Raw genomic sequence first — 19,680 nt, 5'->3', positions numbered from 1 at the left:
GGGGACCGCGGGCGACGCCCGTTCTGCATCTGTCCGGCCCGAGGCCGGCCATTAGCCAGCTGCCGCGCTGGCAGACTGCGCCGTGACCTTGATTAGAGGCGGCCGGCATTTCCCAGCGCCTCGCGCATAATGGGTCACGCTCGGCTCCGCGGCCGCTGCCATCGCCGGCTCTCTGCAAATTGCTCCCATCGTATCGGGCAGGGACGGGTGGCTCCGGGTAGCGTAGACACGAGCTAAACCGCGTCCTGTATTTGGGGGCGCAGAGGCCTGGGCTCACGGATAGAAGTGAGCAGAAATGGAGACGGCAGGCCCAGATTCAGGCGGGAAAGGCAGGAGCAGCCCCGCGGTTCAGGCTGCAAGCCGAGCACGTCCTGCTTTCATCGGGATTGCAATACCCCGGACTCCCTGCCACGCGGAATCAAAACTCTCGCTGCTGGGTTCTGTTCGCCGTCCTTTAAAAGAACAGGGAATTCAGCTGCTCGCCTTGTGTCCTGTCGTAGCTACTTGCTTCTAACTCCGCGCTGGTGCACCATTCCATTCACTGGTTTTGCTTGTTTGCAAGTTTTTTCAAACATATTAATCTTCTCATTTCAAACCCCACACATAAAAAAACTGCAGCACACTTTCAGGAAAAATATCCTTATGTTAGTACTCCGGTTTACTCAGAGAGAGCTGGCCTTGCATCGTCTCTACCGGCTCCAACCGACAATCAGGGTAGACATTTATTGGCAATGACTCCTTTAAATCTACCTTCACACAAGTACCTTTCTATTTTGACAGATGCAGCAGACAAACAGAAAGACTTACAAGCTCTATAGATCATTGTAGAACTATTGGAACATCGAAACAACTGCCTCCCAAAAAAAGTATTTCCCCTGTTTAAGAAGCCAGAGTAACTGTAAAGTATGCAATATCTCCTAAAAAAAAAAAGAAGTGGTCACCACCCATCCCACGAAATATCAATTAGCATTGCAGCACATGCACGTGGGGCATGATGGAAACCACCTAAGGAAGGCGCTCCTCGAGCTGGAGGACGGTCCACATCGGCCTGACCGAGGAGAGGGGGGGAAATGCGCCGATTGCCATGCACAACACACTCGATGATTGGCGTTTGAGGCCGATTGATCCCCCCATTACGCCCGTCTCCCCCGCCCCAAACGGCTTTCTGATAACACTATCGATCCCCCGCGCTGCCGATCGGTTTCCATTTTCTGATTTGGGGCAGGCCAATTAAGAAGGTGAGTAATTGTGATTACACCGCTACAGGATCAATTATATTTGATGCAAGGCAAGGGATGCTTGTCTGGGGAAGAGCAACAAGAGGGGAAAATGATGGACCGCCTTTCTGCATTCCATTTCTGGGGGGGGCAGAGAATCACCCCTCCTGCATATTAAGGCCTTAGGGTGGCTCGGCTCCTCTGGCCTGCCTAAAGTTCAAACCAGAGCCACGCTTTAACTCACATCACACGTTTCCCCCACTCTCCCCCCGGGCCCAGCAGGATTCTTAATTCATCTTGGCAAGATGTACTTAGGCTCCCATAATAATCATACTTAGTGGGTTTTACTGAAAATGTCTGATGCGTCTTGCAGAGAGCACCGGCAAAACCCTTCCCTTTACAACTTTATAGAACTTGACACGAAAGAACTCCCAAGATGAATCACTGGCACTTAGCATCATTTCTAAAACTACTACAATTAAACCCAGTTCAATAACAGTTCTGTAGAAACGTGTCAGTTGGGCCAACAAATTTTTGGAGAGAAATAAAGGTGGGTAAGGCACAAGGATAGTAAGATGACCAAGACACCGGTATAGGACGATAGTGAATTATCAAAGCAGATAAGTTAATTATTAATAATAATAAATCATAATGATCCAATTGAAACCGCCTGACGTAAAAATAAGCCATGAGCAAACTAATTCCAAAAATAAAGCAATTTGAATCAAAATTTACACGTGAAAAAATTCATCAAAAGCTACAGTACGGTGAAAATTAAAAACAGGAAGCAGAAAAGCAGGACTTCCCTCAATTAAATTGTAATCAAACCCTAATTAAAAAGAAATCAGCTTAAATGCATAATACACGTCCTTTCATAAACTCATAAAAGAAGGTGAGGGAAAGCTACTGAATATCTGCGCGTGGATACTTCTCGTATATCAAGGCAGCGCAGCACCCGTATGAGAATTTGGAAACATGGGGTGACTGTGTTTTATTCGAGTCAGCAGTCTTGACCAGTGATGTGAGGGAGCAGAAAAAAAACAAACAAACACGGGAAAAAAAGATTCAGGTAATTCGCCGTATTTAACACACGAGCAACAGCTCCTCTCACAGCAACGAAAATACACGTGCGATATGAATTTATCACCGCTACTCATTCCATCGGTTTGTAATTTGGCGAGCTGTGCCATTGGACTCACATTGTCCAGATCATTAAAAATAATCTACCTTTAATGTCTGGGCCAAATCTATTTATGGTGATGGTATTCATGGCCTGGTATTCTATGCTATTGATCGACACTGCTTTTCTAATAGGAAAATAATAAACAATTACTAGGCAATGCGGGGTAAGTAATCGCTTTTCTTTAATATATTTATATTATATGTGTATGCTGTAATCTGCATAAAATCAATGCAATATGTTACAATTTGCAAAATAAATGAATAAATAAATTCACTTGCACGCAGCCCCAGTGGCATTTGTAACTCGAAATTCATTTCCTTTTTTGGTATAAGAAGAAAAAATCTTGTGTCCAGTGGCAAAGAGGGATCCATACATTTAAGAAGGAAAGAAAGCCGACTTTGGTGCATGATATTAAAACACTGCTGGCAATGAGCATGTATTCTGTTGTCTTTCAGGCTCAAGAGTAAATGAGAAACATCTAAAAAAAAAGTCTCTAACACAATGTCATTTTGACACAATTCAACAAATGAGTCTCATTTATTTTCCCCATTGGAGATGTTTCAATATTTATTTGAGTAATATTCAACTTTCTTTTATTTCAATTCCTGTGGTTCATCTGAGAGCAGCTATAGAGATATATACTTAAGAGTACAAATACAAAACGTATATAATGCATGTACTCAGCAGGCTTTGCATTCTGAGGGCAAACACACTGCCCGATGTAAATTGACTTCTTACCAAAGCTGAAAGTTTGCTGCTTGAGTGGAATCATTGAAGTCGATACCCATGGACACAGTGATGGAGGCAGCTGGCTCCAGGCAATCTGAAAGAATAAGGGACAGACTCACAATGGGGTGACAGATGTGGAAATAAATAGGCACCGCGTGAGACTCTGTTTTCTACTTCAGAAAGCAACACCGCGTTTTCTCAGAAATCCATCTTCAATCTCATTCTTCGACGTAAAAAAAAATTCGTTTTTCCGAGCCGATAAGACGTTCCGGTTTACGGGAGGGGAATGTCAGCGACTCCTCAAATCTGGTTCGCCCCGTGAGCCGACGGGAGAGAGAAACGTCTGACACGCACCTTCGCCAAGGCCCCACCGCCTTTCCACCGAGCACCAATGTCACAGATTATAAAAAGCGAGCACCAGAACAGAGGGCCTCTGATGGAAACAGCATGGTTCCGCTCGCGACAGACGCGGCTCGAAATGAATCGGCGGGCTCGGCGCGTTCCGCCGTGCGTCTTCGCGCGAGCCCGTCGGACGAGCTAAGAAGCCATCAAAGCTCATGACGACCGCGGGCGGGGAGAGAGAACGCCCCGCTGTCAAAATCGCGCCACGACCCGGAGGATAAATATCCAGAGGTTGCTATGGCGAGGCGAATGGTGAAGTCTACATTTGGCCTGCGAAGTGAAAATATAAGAATATCTGTGCTGTGTATGCTGCGGTGCAAACCGGCGTCTTACGTTTTAACCAAATCGTTTCTATCGTGAAGTTTTGTACTGTGTGGTGTTACTGTCGCACGCCTGTACTGTCAGTCTACATGCGCTGGAAATCCGGGCTGCTCTACATCGGCTCATCCTCCACCGAGAACACTTGTTAAGATACCGTAGCTCCTTCTGCAATGGAAAATGGAACAGACAGATGACAGTCTGGTTGATATGCTTGTTCTAGTGTGTTTATGAACGTGTGTGCCTTCATGCGTTCCTGCTTGGCTGTATATGAAAGAATATTTTATTTCACATCTTAAGATTAGTTTTAAAAAAATAGTACTTTTTACTTTTCCACTGAAAAGGACATGTTTACAATACATTTTTTAAAACCACAATAAATTCTGATGCTGATGACAGTTTACTTTCTGAGTTTAAAAAAATATCATTTCAGTATTTTAGTGTGTCCTTGATTGACCCAGACAGGTTTTGAGTATAATGAAGGACATTTTAAAGCATTGGGGGTTTGTGGTCTAAAGCTGTAGGCTGCTATAGGGAGGTACTGCAGGTGTCTTTTCTTGCTTTAGTCCACAAACCCCTGAATGCCCTGATACCTACAATCAATCAAGCAGGTCAAAAACTTCTGTAACTATCGAAAACAAAAATAACCTGTCTGGGTAAATCCAAAATATAAGATAAAAGTGAAATGCTGTTTAGAAAATACCCTGAAAGTAAACCTTCCCTTTAAGTTACATCTTAATCTCTTAATTCACAGTCTCAAATTATATAAACAGGTTCTAAAAGACTTGGCGAAGCATGTTTGCAGTTACATTTTCAATTTAGGCATTTAGCAGACAAAGCAACTTACAGGGCTTACTGTATTTAAATACAAGATTTCTATACAGCTGGTTATTTACTGAAGACATACAGGTTAAGTACCTGGGTCAAAAGTACAACGGCAGTGTTCCACCTGGGTATTGAACCTGCAACCTCTTAGAGGCAAGCCCGGTTCCCTCACAATTATACTGCGCACTGCTGCCACCACCATTTTTCTGGCATGCTCTTGGAGTGGACTTGCCCTTTTAACCTGGCAGTAACCATACAACAGTAGATTCTCAGCTACAGTATGTTATTGAAGCGGCACTTATTTTCTCTGTATTTTATTTTGTTAATTTAGTTTTTTGCTGCTCTATGGACAGATGCATAGCCCTTTTTTGGCCAGCGGTGCACATTTACACTCCTGCGGCAGTGGATATACGGTCCATTTGTTTTAGGGCTACAAACACTATTTATGTCACTGAATGTGTTTTGGTTTTTGCTCTTTTGTGGTCATCAATACTGTAGAACAAGCATTTTTTATATCAGCAGTTTTCCCTAGACTGCTGAAGCATACACTGTTACATGATCTCCAGTACTGCAGTATTATTTTATTTTTTGCAGTGCTCACCAATGGCGCTGAAGCAGTGGTGATTAGTCCCCTCTCGGCAGTACTAACCTCTGCCACTGAAGCAATGGGGATTAGTCCTCTCTCGGCAGTAAAGCTGCCGAAGCAGTGGGTATTAGTACCCTCAAAGCCATGCTCATCTATGCTACTGACGAAGAGGGGATTAGTCCCTTATTAGCAGTAATGTTGCTGAAGCAGTGGGGATCAGTATGCTCTCTGCAGTGCTCACCTACACTGTTGAAGCACAGGATATTTGTCCCCTCTTGACAGTAATGCTTCTGAAGCAGTGGGGATTAGTCCCCTCTGGACCATGCTCACCTATGCTGCTGAAGCAGTGGAGATTAGTCCCCTCTTGACAGTAATGCTTCTGAAGCACTGGGGATTAGTACCTTCTGGGTCATGCTCACCTATGCTGCTGAAGCAGAGCAGTGGGGATTAGTCCCCTCTGGGCCATGCTCACCTTTGCTGCTGAAGCAGTGGAGATTAGTCCCCTCTTGACAGTAATGCTTCTGACGCAGTGGGGATTAGTCCCCCCTTGACAGTAATGCTTCTGAAGCAGTGGGGATTAGTCCCCTCTGGGCCATGCTCACCTATGCTGCTGAAGCCATGGATATTGAGCCCCGGGGGGCCGGTGTCCCCTATGTGGATCTCCTCCAGCTTGTGGTCGCTGCTGTTGGTGAGGGTGATCTGCACAGACACCATGCTGGGGCTGTAGATGCAGGGCTGCCGGGGGAAGTGGTACTGCGCCGCCAGCCCCTTCCCGCTCATCCGGTGGAGCAGTTCGTGAGACTTCGCCGGCACAAACACCGGAGTGCTGACCTGGAAAACACCAGCACACACACACCACCACTCAACAAGCAGCCGTCTACAAGGCCACAGCCATGCCAGGAATCCATTCAATATAAATGCACAAGCATAGTATGTGCTTACACATACCACACGGGGGATAGTGAAATCAAATGAATACCAACTCTGGATACCAACAATAACATTTTGGTTACACAGCAGAGTACTCAATTTCCCACAAGGCTGACAGCCTCTCCCTATGTCTCGTAGTCAGCCATAAAGGGGAATTTTACACCCCTACAGTAAGATGAACTGACACCCGCACCCCCCCTCCCATTATGGATGACGGATGCCCTCAGTTCAGCTGGCCCAATTAACATCAACTCGCACTGTAAATTCATTCCCTGGCACCGGGACCATTTCACACACAAGCTTTAAAGAGGACAAAGAGGTTAGCTGGAGAGCAGCAAAGGCAAAAAAAAAAAAAAAGAAAACCAACAACAATGGCCATCACTCAAAACACAAGAGTCTTCTAAGCCTGCTCTTCTGGGGCTAAAAAGGGCTTTTAGGGTTTAGGAGCACTAAATTAATTATCACAGAGGAGAGGGGAAGAATAAAAGACTGACAGGGAAAAGAAAACACAGTTATTGTGTAAAAAATGCATGTTCTTGCCCCAAAAACATCTTCGCATTAGCCTTTCCTATAATTCAGTCTTTATTTAAAAAAATAAATAAATAAATTCTACAAGCCCTTTTACATTTCACTGCCTTGATCTTCCACAGTCATCAGCGTGCTCAGAAAAGGCGAACGCAGACTTTGACACAGAAGCATGCACTTACCGTTTCGGGCTATGCGGTTTCTACAAGCACACAATGAAGAGTTTCCATTCCACAAAAACGCGCACAAGTAACCACATCAAATACAAGCGTTGAATGAAAGGTAGAACAATAAAAAAAAAATGGGTGAGCACAAATTTTGTCAATTGCATTTTTACAAAGCAGTGCCTTTCGCATTTATTTGGAAGGCTCTTGTGTGCGCACACATATGAGCGCACATAACTATTCCATCCACGTACAGAATACACACACACACACACACACATAACAGTTCTTAGATTTTCCATCCGAGTACTTTTTACGTCAGGTTAATACCAATGAGTAATGGAAAAGGGGAGTCCATAAAACATAAGCAATTCAATGCATCATTTATTTGATTCTCCCAGATTTTTTGAAAATAAATAAAATGCAGCAGCCTGACATGTTGTGACAGGTTTGTATAAATAGTCGGACAATTACAACGGGCGCGGCCTAATTTCCGCAAGGAAAGGCGCGCGACTCCGAGCCCGTCGCCCCGAAGACACGCGTTTTATCACAGTTTATTACCGTACGCAAATAGCCGTGGGATGAGAGCGCACATAACTGTCTACATAACACTTACTGAAACATTTATAAGGGCCGTAACTGTGAACCGAACAGACAGACCGCGCGCGGTCGGGGAAAAAAAGAGGGAGAGAGGCGTGGAGCTAGCACTAGCTTGGGAGAAAAAAAAAAAAACAATTGAAGAGTAAAAAATGACAAACACTCCGCGGTTAGTGGGTAATTGAGCATATTATCGATTCCACGTAGATTTGAGGGATGCAAAGCAGCACCTGATGGCTGCTATATTGAGATGGCTAGTCGTGGGTGTTAATTCGTTACAGTTGAGTTTCGAGTGGGGGGGGGGGGGGGGGGGACTGAAGGTGATGTCTTGGAGATATTTTCAAGCGCATCACAGCACGCCAACTGGAATTATTGAAATTACAAAAGCCAGGGAAACAAAACCAACCTGGCATTCAAAGCAATCTTGATCACTCCATGTACCTAACGGTGAACGACCCCAATACCTTTCAAATAACATGGTTTAATACAGTGAACGTAAAATCCTAATGAAATAAATAAAATACAGCTGCATAAATACATGAATATTAAAAAACTATTATGTTAACTGCACCACTACAGTCTTCATGTGGCAATGACATATTATTTTCCTCTTTGATCCCAAATGGTATATTGTCTGTATCGTACCATATACACAATTACTTTGTTTAAAATATGTTTAAGGCTACATATTCAATTTTCCAATGTGAGATTTAGAAAATATTTGAAATGTGCAGATGTTTAAGGTTACAGTGAGTAAACGAGGCATTCTGGGAAAAATGGAAATCCCCCCTCCCATATGCGTTACCCGTACGGATTATAAAGTTCTGTCCGTCAACCCTACCTCATAGAGAGCACTGTGCTGCTCCGCCCCCCTTCTCCCAGCATGCCACGGTAGAGAAAAGGCCCATAAAAAAAAGTCACATTTCGCAAAGCAGCCAAGCATACCTGTTTGGCCAATGCCGCGCCTTAACCTCTGGACCGTGCCGGCAAAAGCACTGCCCTGAAGGGGTTAATGAAATGGCCCCCTCGTCCGAGGTGTCCTGGTATTGAAGATGCAACCCGCCCTCTTTCGAAGCCCCCCCCCCGCACACCTGCACCCCTCCCCCACGCCCTAAAAGCAAGTGACAGATAATCATTTGGGCTCGGCCCCCCACGCAGACCGGGACGTGCCTTATTCCATTAGGGCGGAGCCGGGACTCGCGCGACCGATTGGATGAAATACCGCTAAAGCACAAAAGAAATGAACACGCTAGATTGCCTCTCCGCCACGCTCCGCGCCGAGCGGGCCCCCCCCGCCCGCCCCCCCGTCGGCCAGACGAGAGCGCGGGACCATGGGAGATCCGCAGAGTTCCCCCGAAAGCCAAAACCGTCCTAGCCTGCTCTTCGTTAAACCTCACTGTTTTCCCCTGGATAATCCGTCAATATTTCCAAAGGCGACCCCATCGAATGGGGAAACCTGCGGGTTTTGCAAAGCATGAAGTCCCACCGTCCCACAGAAGGGGCTCAGACACCGGAGAGCCCCAGAAGCGGGGATCCCGCGGTCAACTCAAAATAATATACTCTGCACCGACCACACAGTTTTAACATTATATAATTATGACTGAATTTCCCCAGGATAGCAACTCCGATCGGGACCTTGCTGAATACTTTGCTCGTCTCACCTACTGGGGATACATCAAAAGTGTGACTCTCTCAAACAGGACACAAATTATCTCTACCTGCAAACTGATTTGTGACATTCAAGTATAAAAAGATTAAATGATTTTTCTTTGATTTTTTTAAGAAGAGTTGGCAATCTCTTACGATACTAGTACAGTCAAGGCTCGTCAGCTTGCCAGACAACCATTGGCTTTTTCCTGAATGATAACGACCCAAGGTAATTATAACAGGAAAGCAACCAGAGACATGCAGAAGGTAGCTATGGATTGGTCGTCCCCATCTGCAGGCCTGAATCCAGAGAAGACGTTTAGGAAAGACGTCAAATCAATTGCATGTCTCAAGACATAACACACCAAGACATTCCTAGTACAGCATTTCTTACACAAAAGGCTGGTCAAAACAACTCACACAACATTCAGAATAAGAGGCCCAAATGCAATCCTTAAAAACACATATGAACAGTGTTTCATGACACACAGAATAGCACATATGAACAGTGCTTCATATGATACACAGAATAGCACATATGAACAGTGCTTCATATGATACACAGAATAGTACATATGAACAGTGCATCATATGATAAACAGAATAGCACATATGAACAGTGCTTCATATGATAAAAAGAATAGCACGTGAACTGTGCTTCATATGATACACAGAATAGCACATATGGACAGTGCTTCATATGATACACAGAAGAGCACATATGAACAGTGCATCATATGATAAACAGAATAGCACATATGAACAGTGCTTCATATGGTACACAGAATAGCACATATGAACAGTGCTTCATATGATACACAGAATAGTACATATGAACAGTGCATCATATGATAAACAGAATAGCACATATGAACAGTGCTTCATATGATAAAAAGAATAGCACGTGAACTGTGCTTCATATGATACACAGAATAGCACATATGGACAGTGCTTCATATGATACACAGAATAGCACATATGGACAGTGCTTCATATGATACACAGAATAGCACATATGGACAGTGCTTCATATGATACACAGAATAGCACATATGGACAGTGCTTCATATGATACACAGAAGAGCACACATGAACAGTGCTTCATATGATACACAGAATAGCACATATGAACAGTGCTTTATATGACACATGTACAAAAAGCATATAAGAACAGTGAGCAGGGAACAGTGAGAACTGGGAATATTCATATATGACAAATGGTAAACTGTACAATCCTGTCCACATGAAAAAAATGCACGCACGCACACACGCACGCATGCACGCACGCGCGCACACGCACGCACGCACGCACACAGATACAGACAAAAAAACAGCTGACGTGCACTGAACGGGCGCAAGACAACACTGTGTCATCCGCGAGCGCCACTCCAGGCGCTTCGGCACTTTAATATGCTGTAGGTCAAGCAAATATTGCCACCAAGCTGTCATGTTGCCGAGCCGCCCCGGCGACGAAAGGGAAATTTATCTGAGCACTTTTGGACGTGTTAGAGCAGTCCGTGTCAATAAAGCCGGCCGTAATCTCTGATACCCCTCGCCGAGATTTACCACCCTGACAGGGCCCCTGTCACCGCTCAAGGTCTGCCCGGGGACTCAAACTGCTTATCATCACCAATTGACAAACTGGACATCCCATGAGGACTCTCCTCTAACGCTGACTTATCCTCCCGTCCAAGTGTAAATAACGCCTTAGCCGCCGGCTAACCTTGACTCCCGGGCCGGGCCTCCTCACCTTGCTCTCCTTCCCGAACGGTGACAACGGAGGAGGAAGTTGATTGAGGGGCTCTATTATGTATCAACTTAAAGAAAGCCACCGTGATTGATGAGACCGGCATTCACCTTCAGTGCTCTCCGGCAATACTTGTATCCTTTTCGTCAAATGACCTGAAAATCCTGCTGACATATTCAAAGTCACCACTGTAACTGTAAGGCTTTATTGCAAAGGGGGGGGGCCCTATTTATGTAGAGATTGAGATGTGGGGAGATACATTAAAAAAATCTATTTCGATTTCACATTTTGCGGTGAGCAAATGAAAGAGGCTAATGAAATATGCCTATTAGAGTGCGCGGCCGTTCTGAATCCCGCCCTTCAGCTACTGCTGCTTATGTGTCACGCAGGTCACTCCCAAAGTTAAAACTCCAATACAGAAAACTATTCAGTCCGTCTGCTTTAATTGCGACGATCAGTAAACATTTCTTTCAATTCTATCAAGCAACAATTACATTATTAATCTGCGCGGTGGTTTTAAGTGTTTTAATTAGCAGAACTCACAGGGTTGAAATTACTCTAAGGCTAAATAAAGCCAGGGTCATTTTCACACCACAGCAAAACATCAACAAAACAAACCGATATGCTCGCAGGAAAAATATGCCTTTTCAGCAAGCGAATTTCACTGTCAGAAACGATATCATGTTTTAAGCTGACCCAGTCCCTGACATTTATTTAACTGAGGCATTCACATTCATACATGAACTGCCTTCCAGGCAACAGAGGGGTAATTATCTTTATGTGACAGAATTACCTCATTAAAGGCAATTGCAGGGTGACATTTAAAGACAAAAAGGCTAAAAGCCTCTTGACCTCTTAAAGATGTAATATGCCATCTTTTGTCCCCCTTGTGATTTTACCAAATATATGAAGTACAGGATGGAAGAAGGCAATTTTCTTTAACCCATCACCATTTAGCAATTACAATTTGCACAAAATAAAAAATCTGAAGTGCTTGTCTATGCAAGTACAAGTACATAAAAATTATGTACTCAAATAAGCATGTGCAATTTGGAAGCATTCATTGTGAGAGTGATGTTTGGACGGTGAATGACTCAACTCAGGGAACCCGACTTAACTCAACTCTTGTTCAGCAATGAATTTCCACTTTTAAAAAAATGTGCTCAATTTGTTTCTTTTTTTTAATCACTAAATGATTTGTAAACGTCCAGGCTGTTTTCACAAATAGTACTAGTCATAGTAGAGATGTCCTTTTCTTTCATTTTGCCTACATACTGAGAGTAGGCAAAACAGTCAGAATGGTGAAAGTTCACTTGCTTTTCTCAGATTTCTGAAATTATCGTAAATGGCACTTCCTGTGAGACTTCCTGTTCTTTGTTTTAGAAAATGTATCCACCGTTTTCCCTAGAACATTTTTTTAGTGATGGGTGCGCGTGGGGGGTGGTGGTGTTTGGCAACAACATACGTTTTAAAAAATTCACTCTTGTAATTAATTAAAGACCACGTGGTAGATGAGTAGTCTCATCTCAAATCAATCGTGCACATACTGCTCAGGGAAAAGATGGTGAAATTAAGAAACAATGTGAATCTAGGTCCTGGCACAACTGTGCCTGCTCTCCATGTACCACGTGCTTTTATTAGCAGTTCTGCTGCTACAGCAAGCATCTCACTATCACTACTACTTTCACCCATCTTCGCTATATTGACTTGGATATTTGCCAGATGTGTATTGCAACCAACAAGGAAGTAACTGTAAACCTTGGTCCTAATGGTAGTTCAGGAAGTGAATGTACAGTGTAACGTGATACGCACAGCGATAGGGACGTCCAATCAATGGCTACTTCCTACAGTATGTTGCAGTCGGAAACTGTACGGATTTTCTTTGAAGCCAAGCAGCCTCTTTCAGAAAATCATAGCCTGGATAAAAATACTGGTCCTATCCACAGAACTGCAAATAAAAAAACATGTTTTCAACATATTCAACAACGCATACATAGGCACTTACTATTAATTAATCAAAACTTGCAAAATCTAGACCTGCTATTAAATGTATTGATATCAAATTGAGGACAAGTTACAACAAGCAATATTGGATATTTCAGCTCACTCAAATTGAACAAGCTCTATTCCAAAGCAATGCTACCCAATATTTAATGTTTTATCAATGGATAGAGAGAATGGATGGACATCCACAGGGCTGCGGAAGGATTTGTTCAGTCTTACATTGAACCTACATAGCCTAATTATGTGCAATATTTACCTATTCTAGCAGCTCTATTTTCATTTACTTTCTAATCCATTTTATCTTTAATTTTAGTTTATTATTTCTCTTATTGTTTACTATGTCTTCCTTTCACATACACAAGGACACTCGCAGGCAAATATTAAGCACTAAGCACTTGATTGCCAGCTAATAACTGCCTTTTTGTGGTATTGTTGACTCCGCGCTGGACAAATAAACTTTGATTCGATTTTAATTAATCACTTGGCTAACTAGGTAATAGGCTAAACATGGTATCTGATGTTACTAATAGGCAGAATTCTAGCTTACCTTCAAGCAAATGTATGTGTGTCTGTCTAGATTATGGTATTGGCATTAAGCTGCGAGTATGGTTGTTCACAAAGTTTTACCTAATAACAGTTAACTTTTCCAAGTTTGTCTTCTGCTCAGGGAATGGAATAAGCAGGGTTTGCCTGAATGTGGCAGTGGTTACAGAAAGCTGGAAATTCCAAATCAAAAATAAATAAATAAATCACTTTCACTTTCCACCCAAGCAACCCAGAGAAATGCAACTCTTACGTTCTATACAGTACAAAATACCCATCTGGCACCCTCTTTCCCACCCATCTAGCACACTCACACACTTACAAGCTTTCTTTCACAGAAGCATGCCTGTCTTCTTTACCTCAGTTGCCTATGATTATTGGTGGCAGAGCTGTAGCCTGCACATAATGACTACAATGGAACCTTGATAGCAAAGCTTTCTTGTGGTAGCCAATGTAGAAGCCAAACAAAGCAGAATGGAAGGAATTGATAGCCTATCGCAAAGAAGAGTGGTAACGTTCCATTGTGCTTTCCGTTTGCAAAATTTCTGCAATATTATTTTTGTGCATTTGCAACCCTTTAAAACCTGGCAAATGGTAACATTCAGAAATAAGGACAAGAAAACGCAGAAGTGCTGTCAATGTACAATAAAAAAAGACAACAAAAGAACTACTCGGGCCATGTCCCTTGGAAGGGGGGGGGGGGGGGGGGGTGGCGCACACACACACACAAGCGCACCCACACACATGCACAGGAGTGCACACTCTCACACACGCATACACGCACACACACACAAGCGCGCACACGCATGCACAAAGATGCACACAGGAGCAAGCGCGTGCACACACACACACGAACACAGACACACCACACACATATGCACATGCACATGCACACGCATACACACGCATACACATGCATAAACACACATAAGCACACACACACACACACGAACACAGACACACCACACGCATATGCACATGCACACACACACAAGCACAAATACACCACACACACACACACACAAGCGCGCGCACACACGCCGACCGAACAGACACGGGGTGCACTATTTCCTTTGGGCATTTATTACCTGTTAAAAACCAATCTTTTGTTGAGTGGCAGTTCAGGGTTTTTGAGAGCGGGCTGCAATATTTCTCTGGGTCTGCTGAGTCATAATTAAAGCTGAACCGAGTGGAATTGGAGAGGGAAGGTCAGCGAGGTGCCGAATGAGAGATGAGGCTGGGCTGATGGGCACCAAATGAACAAATTATGATGGGCCCCACTCAATGTGATGAGGTCAAACGCTTGTTTCTACCCACTGACAGTTCAATTTCCCTGAAATGTCTACCGATTCGCGATGAGCTAATTATGAATGAAAAGTTATCAACTGCCCACCCGCTGAAAGGGGGCTTAAATACTATTTCGTGGAGATCCTAATGTCAAAATGTTATTAGAGAGCGCATGTTGGCCGGGAGGGGGGTTCCAGACACAATAACCCGGGTTAATCTAAATGCTACTGATAACCATGTAGTAATTTTCTAAAAGGCTGAACTGCTCAGCGGAGACAAATTCCTTGGCGGGTCCATTTAAAATCTGAAAATCACACCTGAATAAATGAGACTGGGGGTTGTTTACCACATACAAAAATACAGTGGACCCCCTCGTGTCTTTATGCATAGAACTGACTTTCAAGATTTCTTTAGCATTCTTTTTTTTTTGTTTGTTTTTTTCCCTACATCACCAGTACACAGGCCTTCAACTCCCAGTGACAGTCCTAAACCCGGCTAAACGGCCTACAGGAGGCTTCCATTAATGCAGCGCGTGCAGATTCAGTATTGACTCGCTGCGTTTTGATTGTCACGACGGACTGAAGCAAGCGTACTGTCATTCAAACATTCAGCCTGGCAAATAAGGTTCTCTCAGTCAAGTGACATAATAAAAGCGCCATCTGATAGATATGGAATAAGATAGGGGGGGGGGAAAAAAAAAAACATACGAAAGAATCCCGGACTTAGCAAAAGAAATAAAAGTCAAGCACTTAAGGCAGTGCCATGCCATCGCTGCAATCTACTCGGTTATTGATTCATTTCACTCCAACGGGGGGCTCCGTGCTTGGACACAGTCCCCAGTGGAGTTTCACTGAGGGACTTCCACCCAGAAACCCGCTTTATTTCCAATTTGAAAAAAGCACTTCACTTCTTTATCTGTCGAGGAAGAAGAAGAAAAAAAAAAAAGGTGTGGAGGGACACTCACGGCAGCATAAAAGGCCCGTGCGCGTAAGGCGGGGTCACGCATCACTCGAGAACCTGCATACATCCAAATATTTCCTGGTTGAGAGCACCCCACCCCAAAGCCAGGCGGTGGGGGGGGGGGGGAGGCGGGGGTGGGGAGGAGGGATTCAGGGATACTGTCTAACGCTGGCCCGGTGCATGAGGGGAGACAAAGCCTGACTCCCTCCACCTCTCCCTCCCCACCCTCACAGGAGACGCCTGATTGAGAGTGAGGCTGCTTAATTGCGATGGCCCATTCCTTTATATCTCAGTGCACAGGCAGGCAGAAGGTCGCGCTAAATAGCTCTACGGTGGATTTAACTGCTCTGAATTTTTAGGAGCTATCAGACATGACATAGGACATATTCAGTGACCCTAAGAATTTCCATCAGAGGCGGGCGGAGGCAGGAGGCGGCCTCGGGGCCCAGACAGGAGCCTCATTTCCATTCTAACAGCCGTAATCGAAGGTTAATTGACTGACTCTGGATTAACAAGGAGAGAACACATGATGGGCAAGCAGCAGCCTTTTATAATACAGGATTAGAACAACACAATTATGCCCAGAATCACCATTATCAACCTCAAGATAAAAAAAGGTAACAAAGAAATATCCCAATCCTTCCTTTCTGAATGCCGTGTCTTTCTGCAAAAGATGCGAAATTCTCACTATGCTCTATGCAAATTCTAGCCACTTCGGCTATTTTAGGTCACGTGACAAAAGCAAATTAATTTAAAGTGGCCTTTCAATTATCAAGTAGACAAAACACGTAAATAGATTTTACCATCAGAATAACTCTCTGGTGGTAGGCTATCCTGTAAACAGTCACTAAAAATGGCGGAAATAGAAGAAGTTTGCGGTATGAATGCTTACGATCGCACTAAATACTATGCCATAATGACGATAAGAATAAACTATTTCTGATCCACGTTCTTCTAGGGTCTACATTTTGAGCGTAAGTTATTTGTTGAAAGCGGCCCAGGACTTTCCATTCTGCACACACGCGGTTTTTTTCTGACTGATGCAATGCTCCGCAGCATTTTTCACACTTTCCCTGGGTGTCAATGCGGTGATTCAGTGCTGCAGGAGGGAGCCCTCACCTCCTCTACTATAAACCTCCTAATAAAAACATAGATACTGATGAGAGACAAATAGTGTGAACTGCTTCCATCTGGGATATCCTTCCCCCCCCCCGAACAAGCACAACTCAAACTGTCAGGCATATACAGCGACCAAAACTACTCAGCTACTGGGCCGAGGCACATTACTGCTCCACGCACAGCCGCTAAAAAACACACATGAAAAACACATCGGTACTAAAAAATATGGAAAAAAACTATCAAATGTGTTTACCACAAATCACACACAGAACTACCGTCAAGCATTAAAGCAATAATGCTTAAAGACGAATAATCTTTTTTCACAAAAATAACACGTGGATTTAGTGGAGCAGCATATAGGCCAGCTGCGTAGATACAGTTAAATGCAAAAGTTATTGTGATGACGACACTGTTTTTTTTTGTTTTGGCTCTGTGTTTCAGAACATTATATCTGAAATGAAACAATGAATATGAGGTTAAAGCGTAGGCTGTCAGCTTTAATTTGAAATGCAGCCCTTTTTATACATGGTCCCGCATTTTAGGGGAGTAATGGGACAGTTGGCTGCTCAGCTGATTCTTCGCCAGCTATGTGTCTTTGCATCATTAGTTCATGCACAAGAAAGCTAACAAAAGGTCTAGAGTTGATTCTAGGTGTAGAAATTGCATTTGGAGTCTGTTGCTGTTGTTTCTCAACTTAAGAACCAAATAAGGGTCAATACCAGTAAAGTAGAACATCACCGGGCTGAAATATCTGATTAAATTGATCAGACAGACAGCCAAAACACTGAGTCCAAATAAACAGCTTGATACTTTATACATTGGTAGGAAGTAATTACATGCTAAGAATAAGGAAAACATAAGCCTAAAATAAAAGTACATGAAGTGGTGTAAACAGTTTTTGAGCAAGCCATCTATTTTCTGAAAATGAATACACTGGATGCTAGTGCTCATTAAGATATGGCACAGTTAATGGAAAAAAAACCTACCATAATTATACTAATGAAAAAACACATTAAGAATTTCCAGACATAAGTGAATTAAAAAAAAAAATTATAATAATTGTAAGATAATAATGTGCACTAAAAAATAAACAAGATCACCAATACCAGTTTCTTTAATATTCTGTGTCATAATCACGGCTTGTAATAGAATGAGCAATGTACCATGACAGATTCAGTCTTGCTAATAACCAAGTCATTTGGCACTGGACTGGTGAGTACAGGATTATAGTACTGCTGTACTTGAGCAGGATCTGCAAAATATCTAGGTGTAACATGGATAGTAATAGGTATAGTATTACCGAAATGCAATGTTAATATTTTTGTATACAGGCACCGTTGAGAAATTGAACAGTCACATTGCACAGAATGCTGATCAGGTGATGTTCCTGATGTTAAATGTTCTGCCATACTGTTTCCTGCAGCAATGCTGCTGTTCCAAATAATTAAAGTGGTAACGAACACTAAATTATGTTTTTTTTTTTAGTTATAAAGCTGAGTATCCTCCCTCCATTTTACACATCACCTTTGTCCTATTGTTTAAAAAAAAAAAAAAAAACGAATTACGTCCATTTTGTGCAACAAAGAGCCATGCGCTGTCATTTTGTTTCGCCTGGAGCCCAACCCACATCTGCGATGTAGCAGCAGGTAACAACCTACTTCAATACCCCACTAATACCTGAAACATGTGTTTCACTGGCTAGCGAAAGGACACAAACTAAATAGTAAAAAGATAAGTGTAAAGAGTAATGTGTGCATCACATTGCACAATTTTACCTTTAAACATATTAAGCATGCTAACATTTTGCACACTCACAGGGGGGAAAAAAAACAGTCCCAAGAAAAGCAGGGTATGCCATTATGCCACACCCAGGCCGTATCTGACCAATAAGGAGACTGAAGAGATAACGTACAGCACATCTGACAGACAAACCCACCCACTCTCCACATCAGATAGTACACTAAATGCTAAACCACAGTCTTTTACACCAGGGGCCTTAACCTGGAAAGCTGCCCAGAGGTTAACTAATGACATTTAAACTGACACTTACACTTCGTAACAAGGCACTCCACCAGAAAATGAGCAGGACGGCAATGATAGACTAATTACCGAAATCTAAGGTACGCCGAACGATCTACACCTTTGCAGGAGGGGAGCCTGTCACAAACAGCACACGCAAATCCGCTATTATTAAGTATTAGTGTTAAACGGATAGAGCTGGGGGAAAAAACCTCACTCTCTGACCCTGTAAGAAGCTGATGAGACCCACAGCTATCTGTTCATTAGACAGGCCCACACTTATAAAAGCAATATCCAATTACAGTGCCAGAAGCTTTTTATAATAGCCTGTCGGGGCATATTCCAAGAATAGAAAATGCAGCGTGTATAAGGAATATTAGGGTCACATTCTCATCTATTTGCCTTATATCTCCATTCCTCGGATACTAATTAATTTCTCACTGTTTGAGCGCGGCGCTCGGAGCTATTTAATATGATTCATTTGGCCTTTTACACGGGGGAAGGTTAAAGCATATTTCTACAGGCCTGAACTGCAGGTCTCTCCCTAGCATTGAGACATTTTATCCCTTTGTGAAGACGCTCTCGCAGGTAGGCTGAGGAGACGCACATTTAGCTTAATAAAGCCTTAAAAGACGATGCCGTACACAGGCCTATATGTTTGAGGAAAGATGTTCAGGTTGACTGTCATAAAATTGCAAGCAACGGAAGGAAAAAAAAAAAAAAGAGTAAAAAATAAATAAAAACAATTACATGGAGGTTATGCAAGGCAATATCAAGGCCATTTTGAGTGTTTTTTCTTTTGATGGATCCTTTTATTCAAATTACAAATATTATTTAAGAGCCAGTGATTCCAGTGATTATATACCCAATTTGGGCAC

General features: G+C 43.2%; 1 protein-coding gene across 4 annotated transcripts in view; it reads right to left on the bottom strand.

Moving 5' to 3' along the window:
• ap3b1a (adaptor related protein complex 3 subunit beta 1a) overlaps positions 1-19,680 on the bottom strand; it is an 83,927-nt gene that overhangs the window by 18,353 nt on the left and 45,894 nt on the right. For all 4 annotated transcript variants that reach the window (XM_035391361.1, XM_035391358.1, XM_035391360.1 and 1 more), the window contains 2 exons: positions 5,863-6,091; positions 3,139-3,223 (listed from right to left, as the gene is read on the bottom strand). In XM_035391361.1, the coding sequence (XP_035247252.1) occupies positions 3,139-3,223; positions 5,863-6,091 (314 nt within the window). The remainder of the gene's footprint in view (positions 1-3,138; positions 3,224-5,862; positions 6,092-19,680) is intronic.

Source organism: Anguilla anguilla, chromosome 14, assembly GCF_013347855.1.
Source record: "Anguilla anguilla isolate fAngAng1 chromosome 14, fAngAng1.pri, whole genome shotgun sequence".
NCBI lineage: Eukaryota > Metazoa > Chordata > Actinopteri > Anguilliformes > Anguillidae > Anguilla > Anguilla anguilla.
The sequence above is the reverse complement of the archived record's forward strand: the minus strand, read 5'-3'. Positions and strand labels throughout refer to the sequence as shown.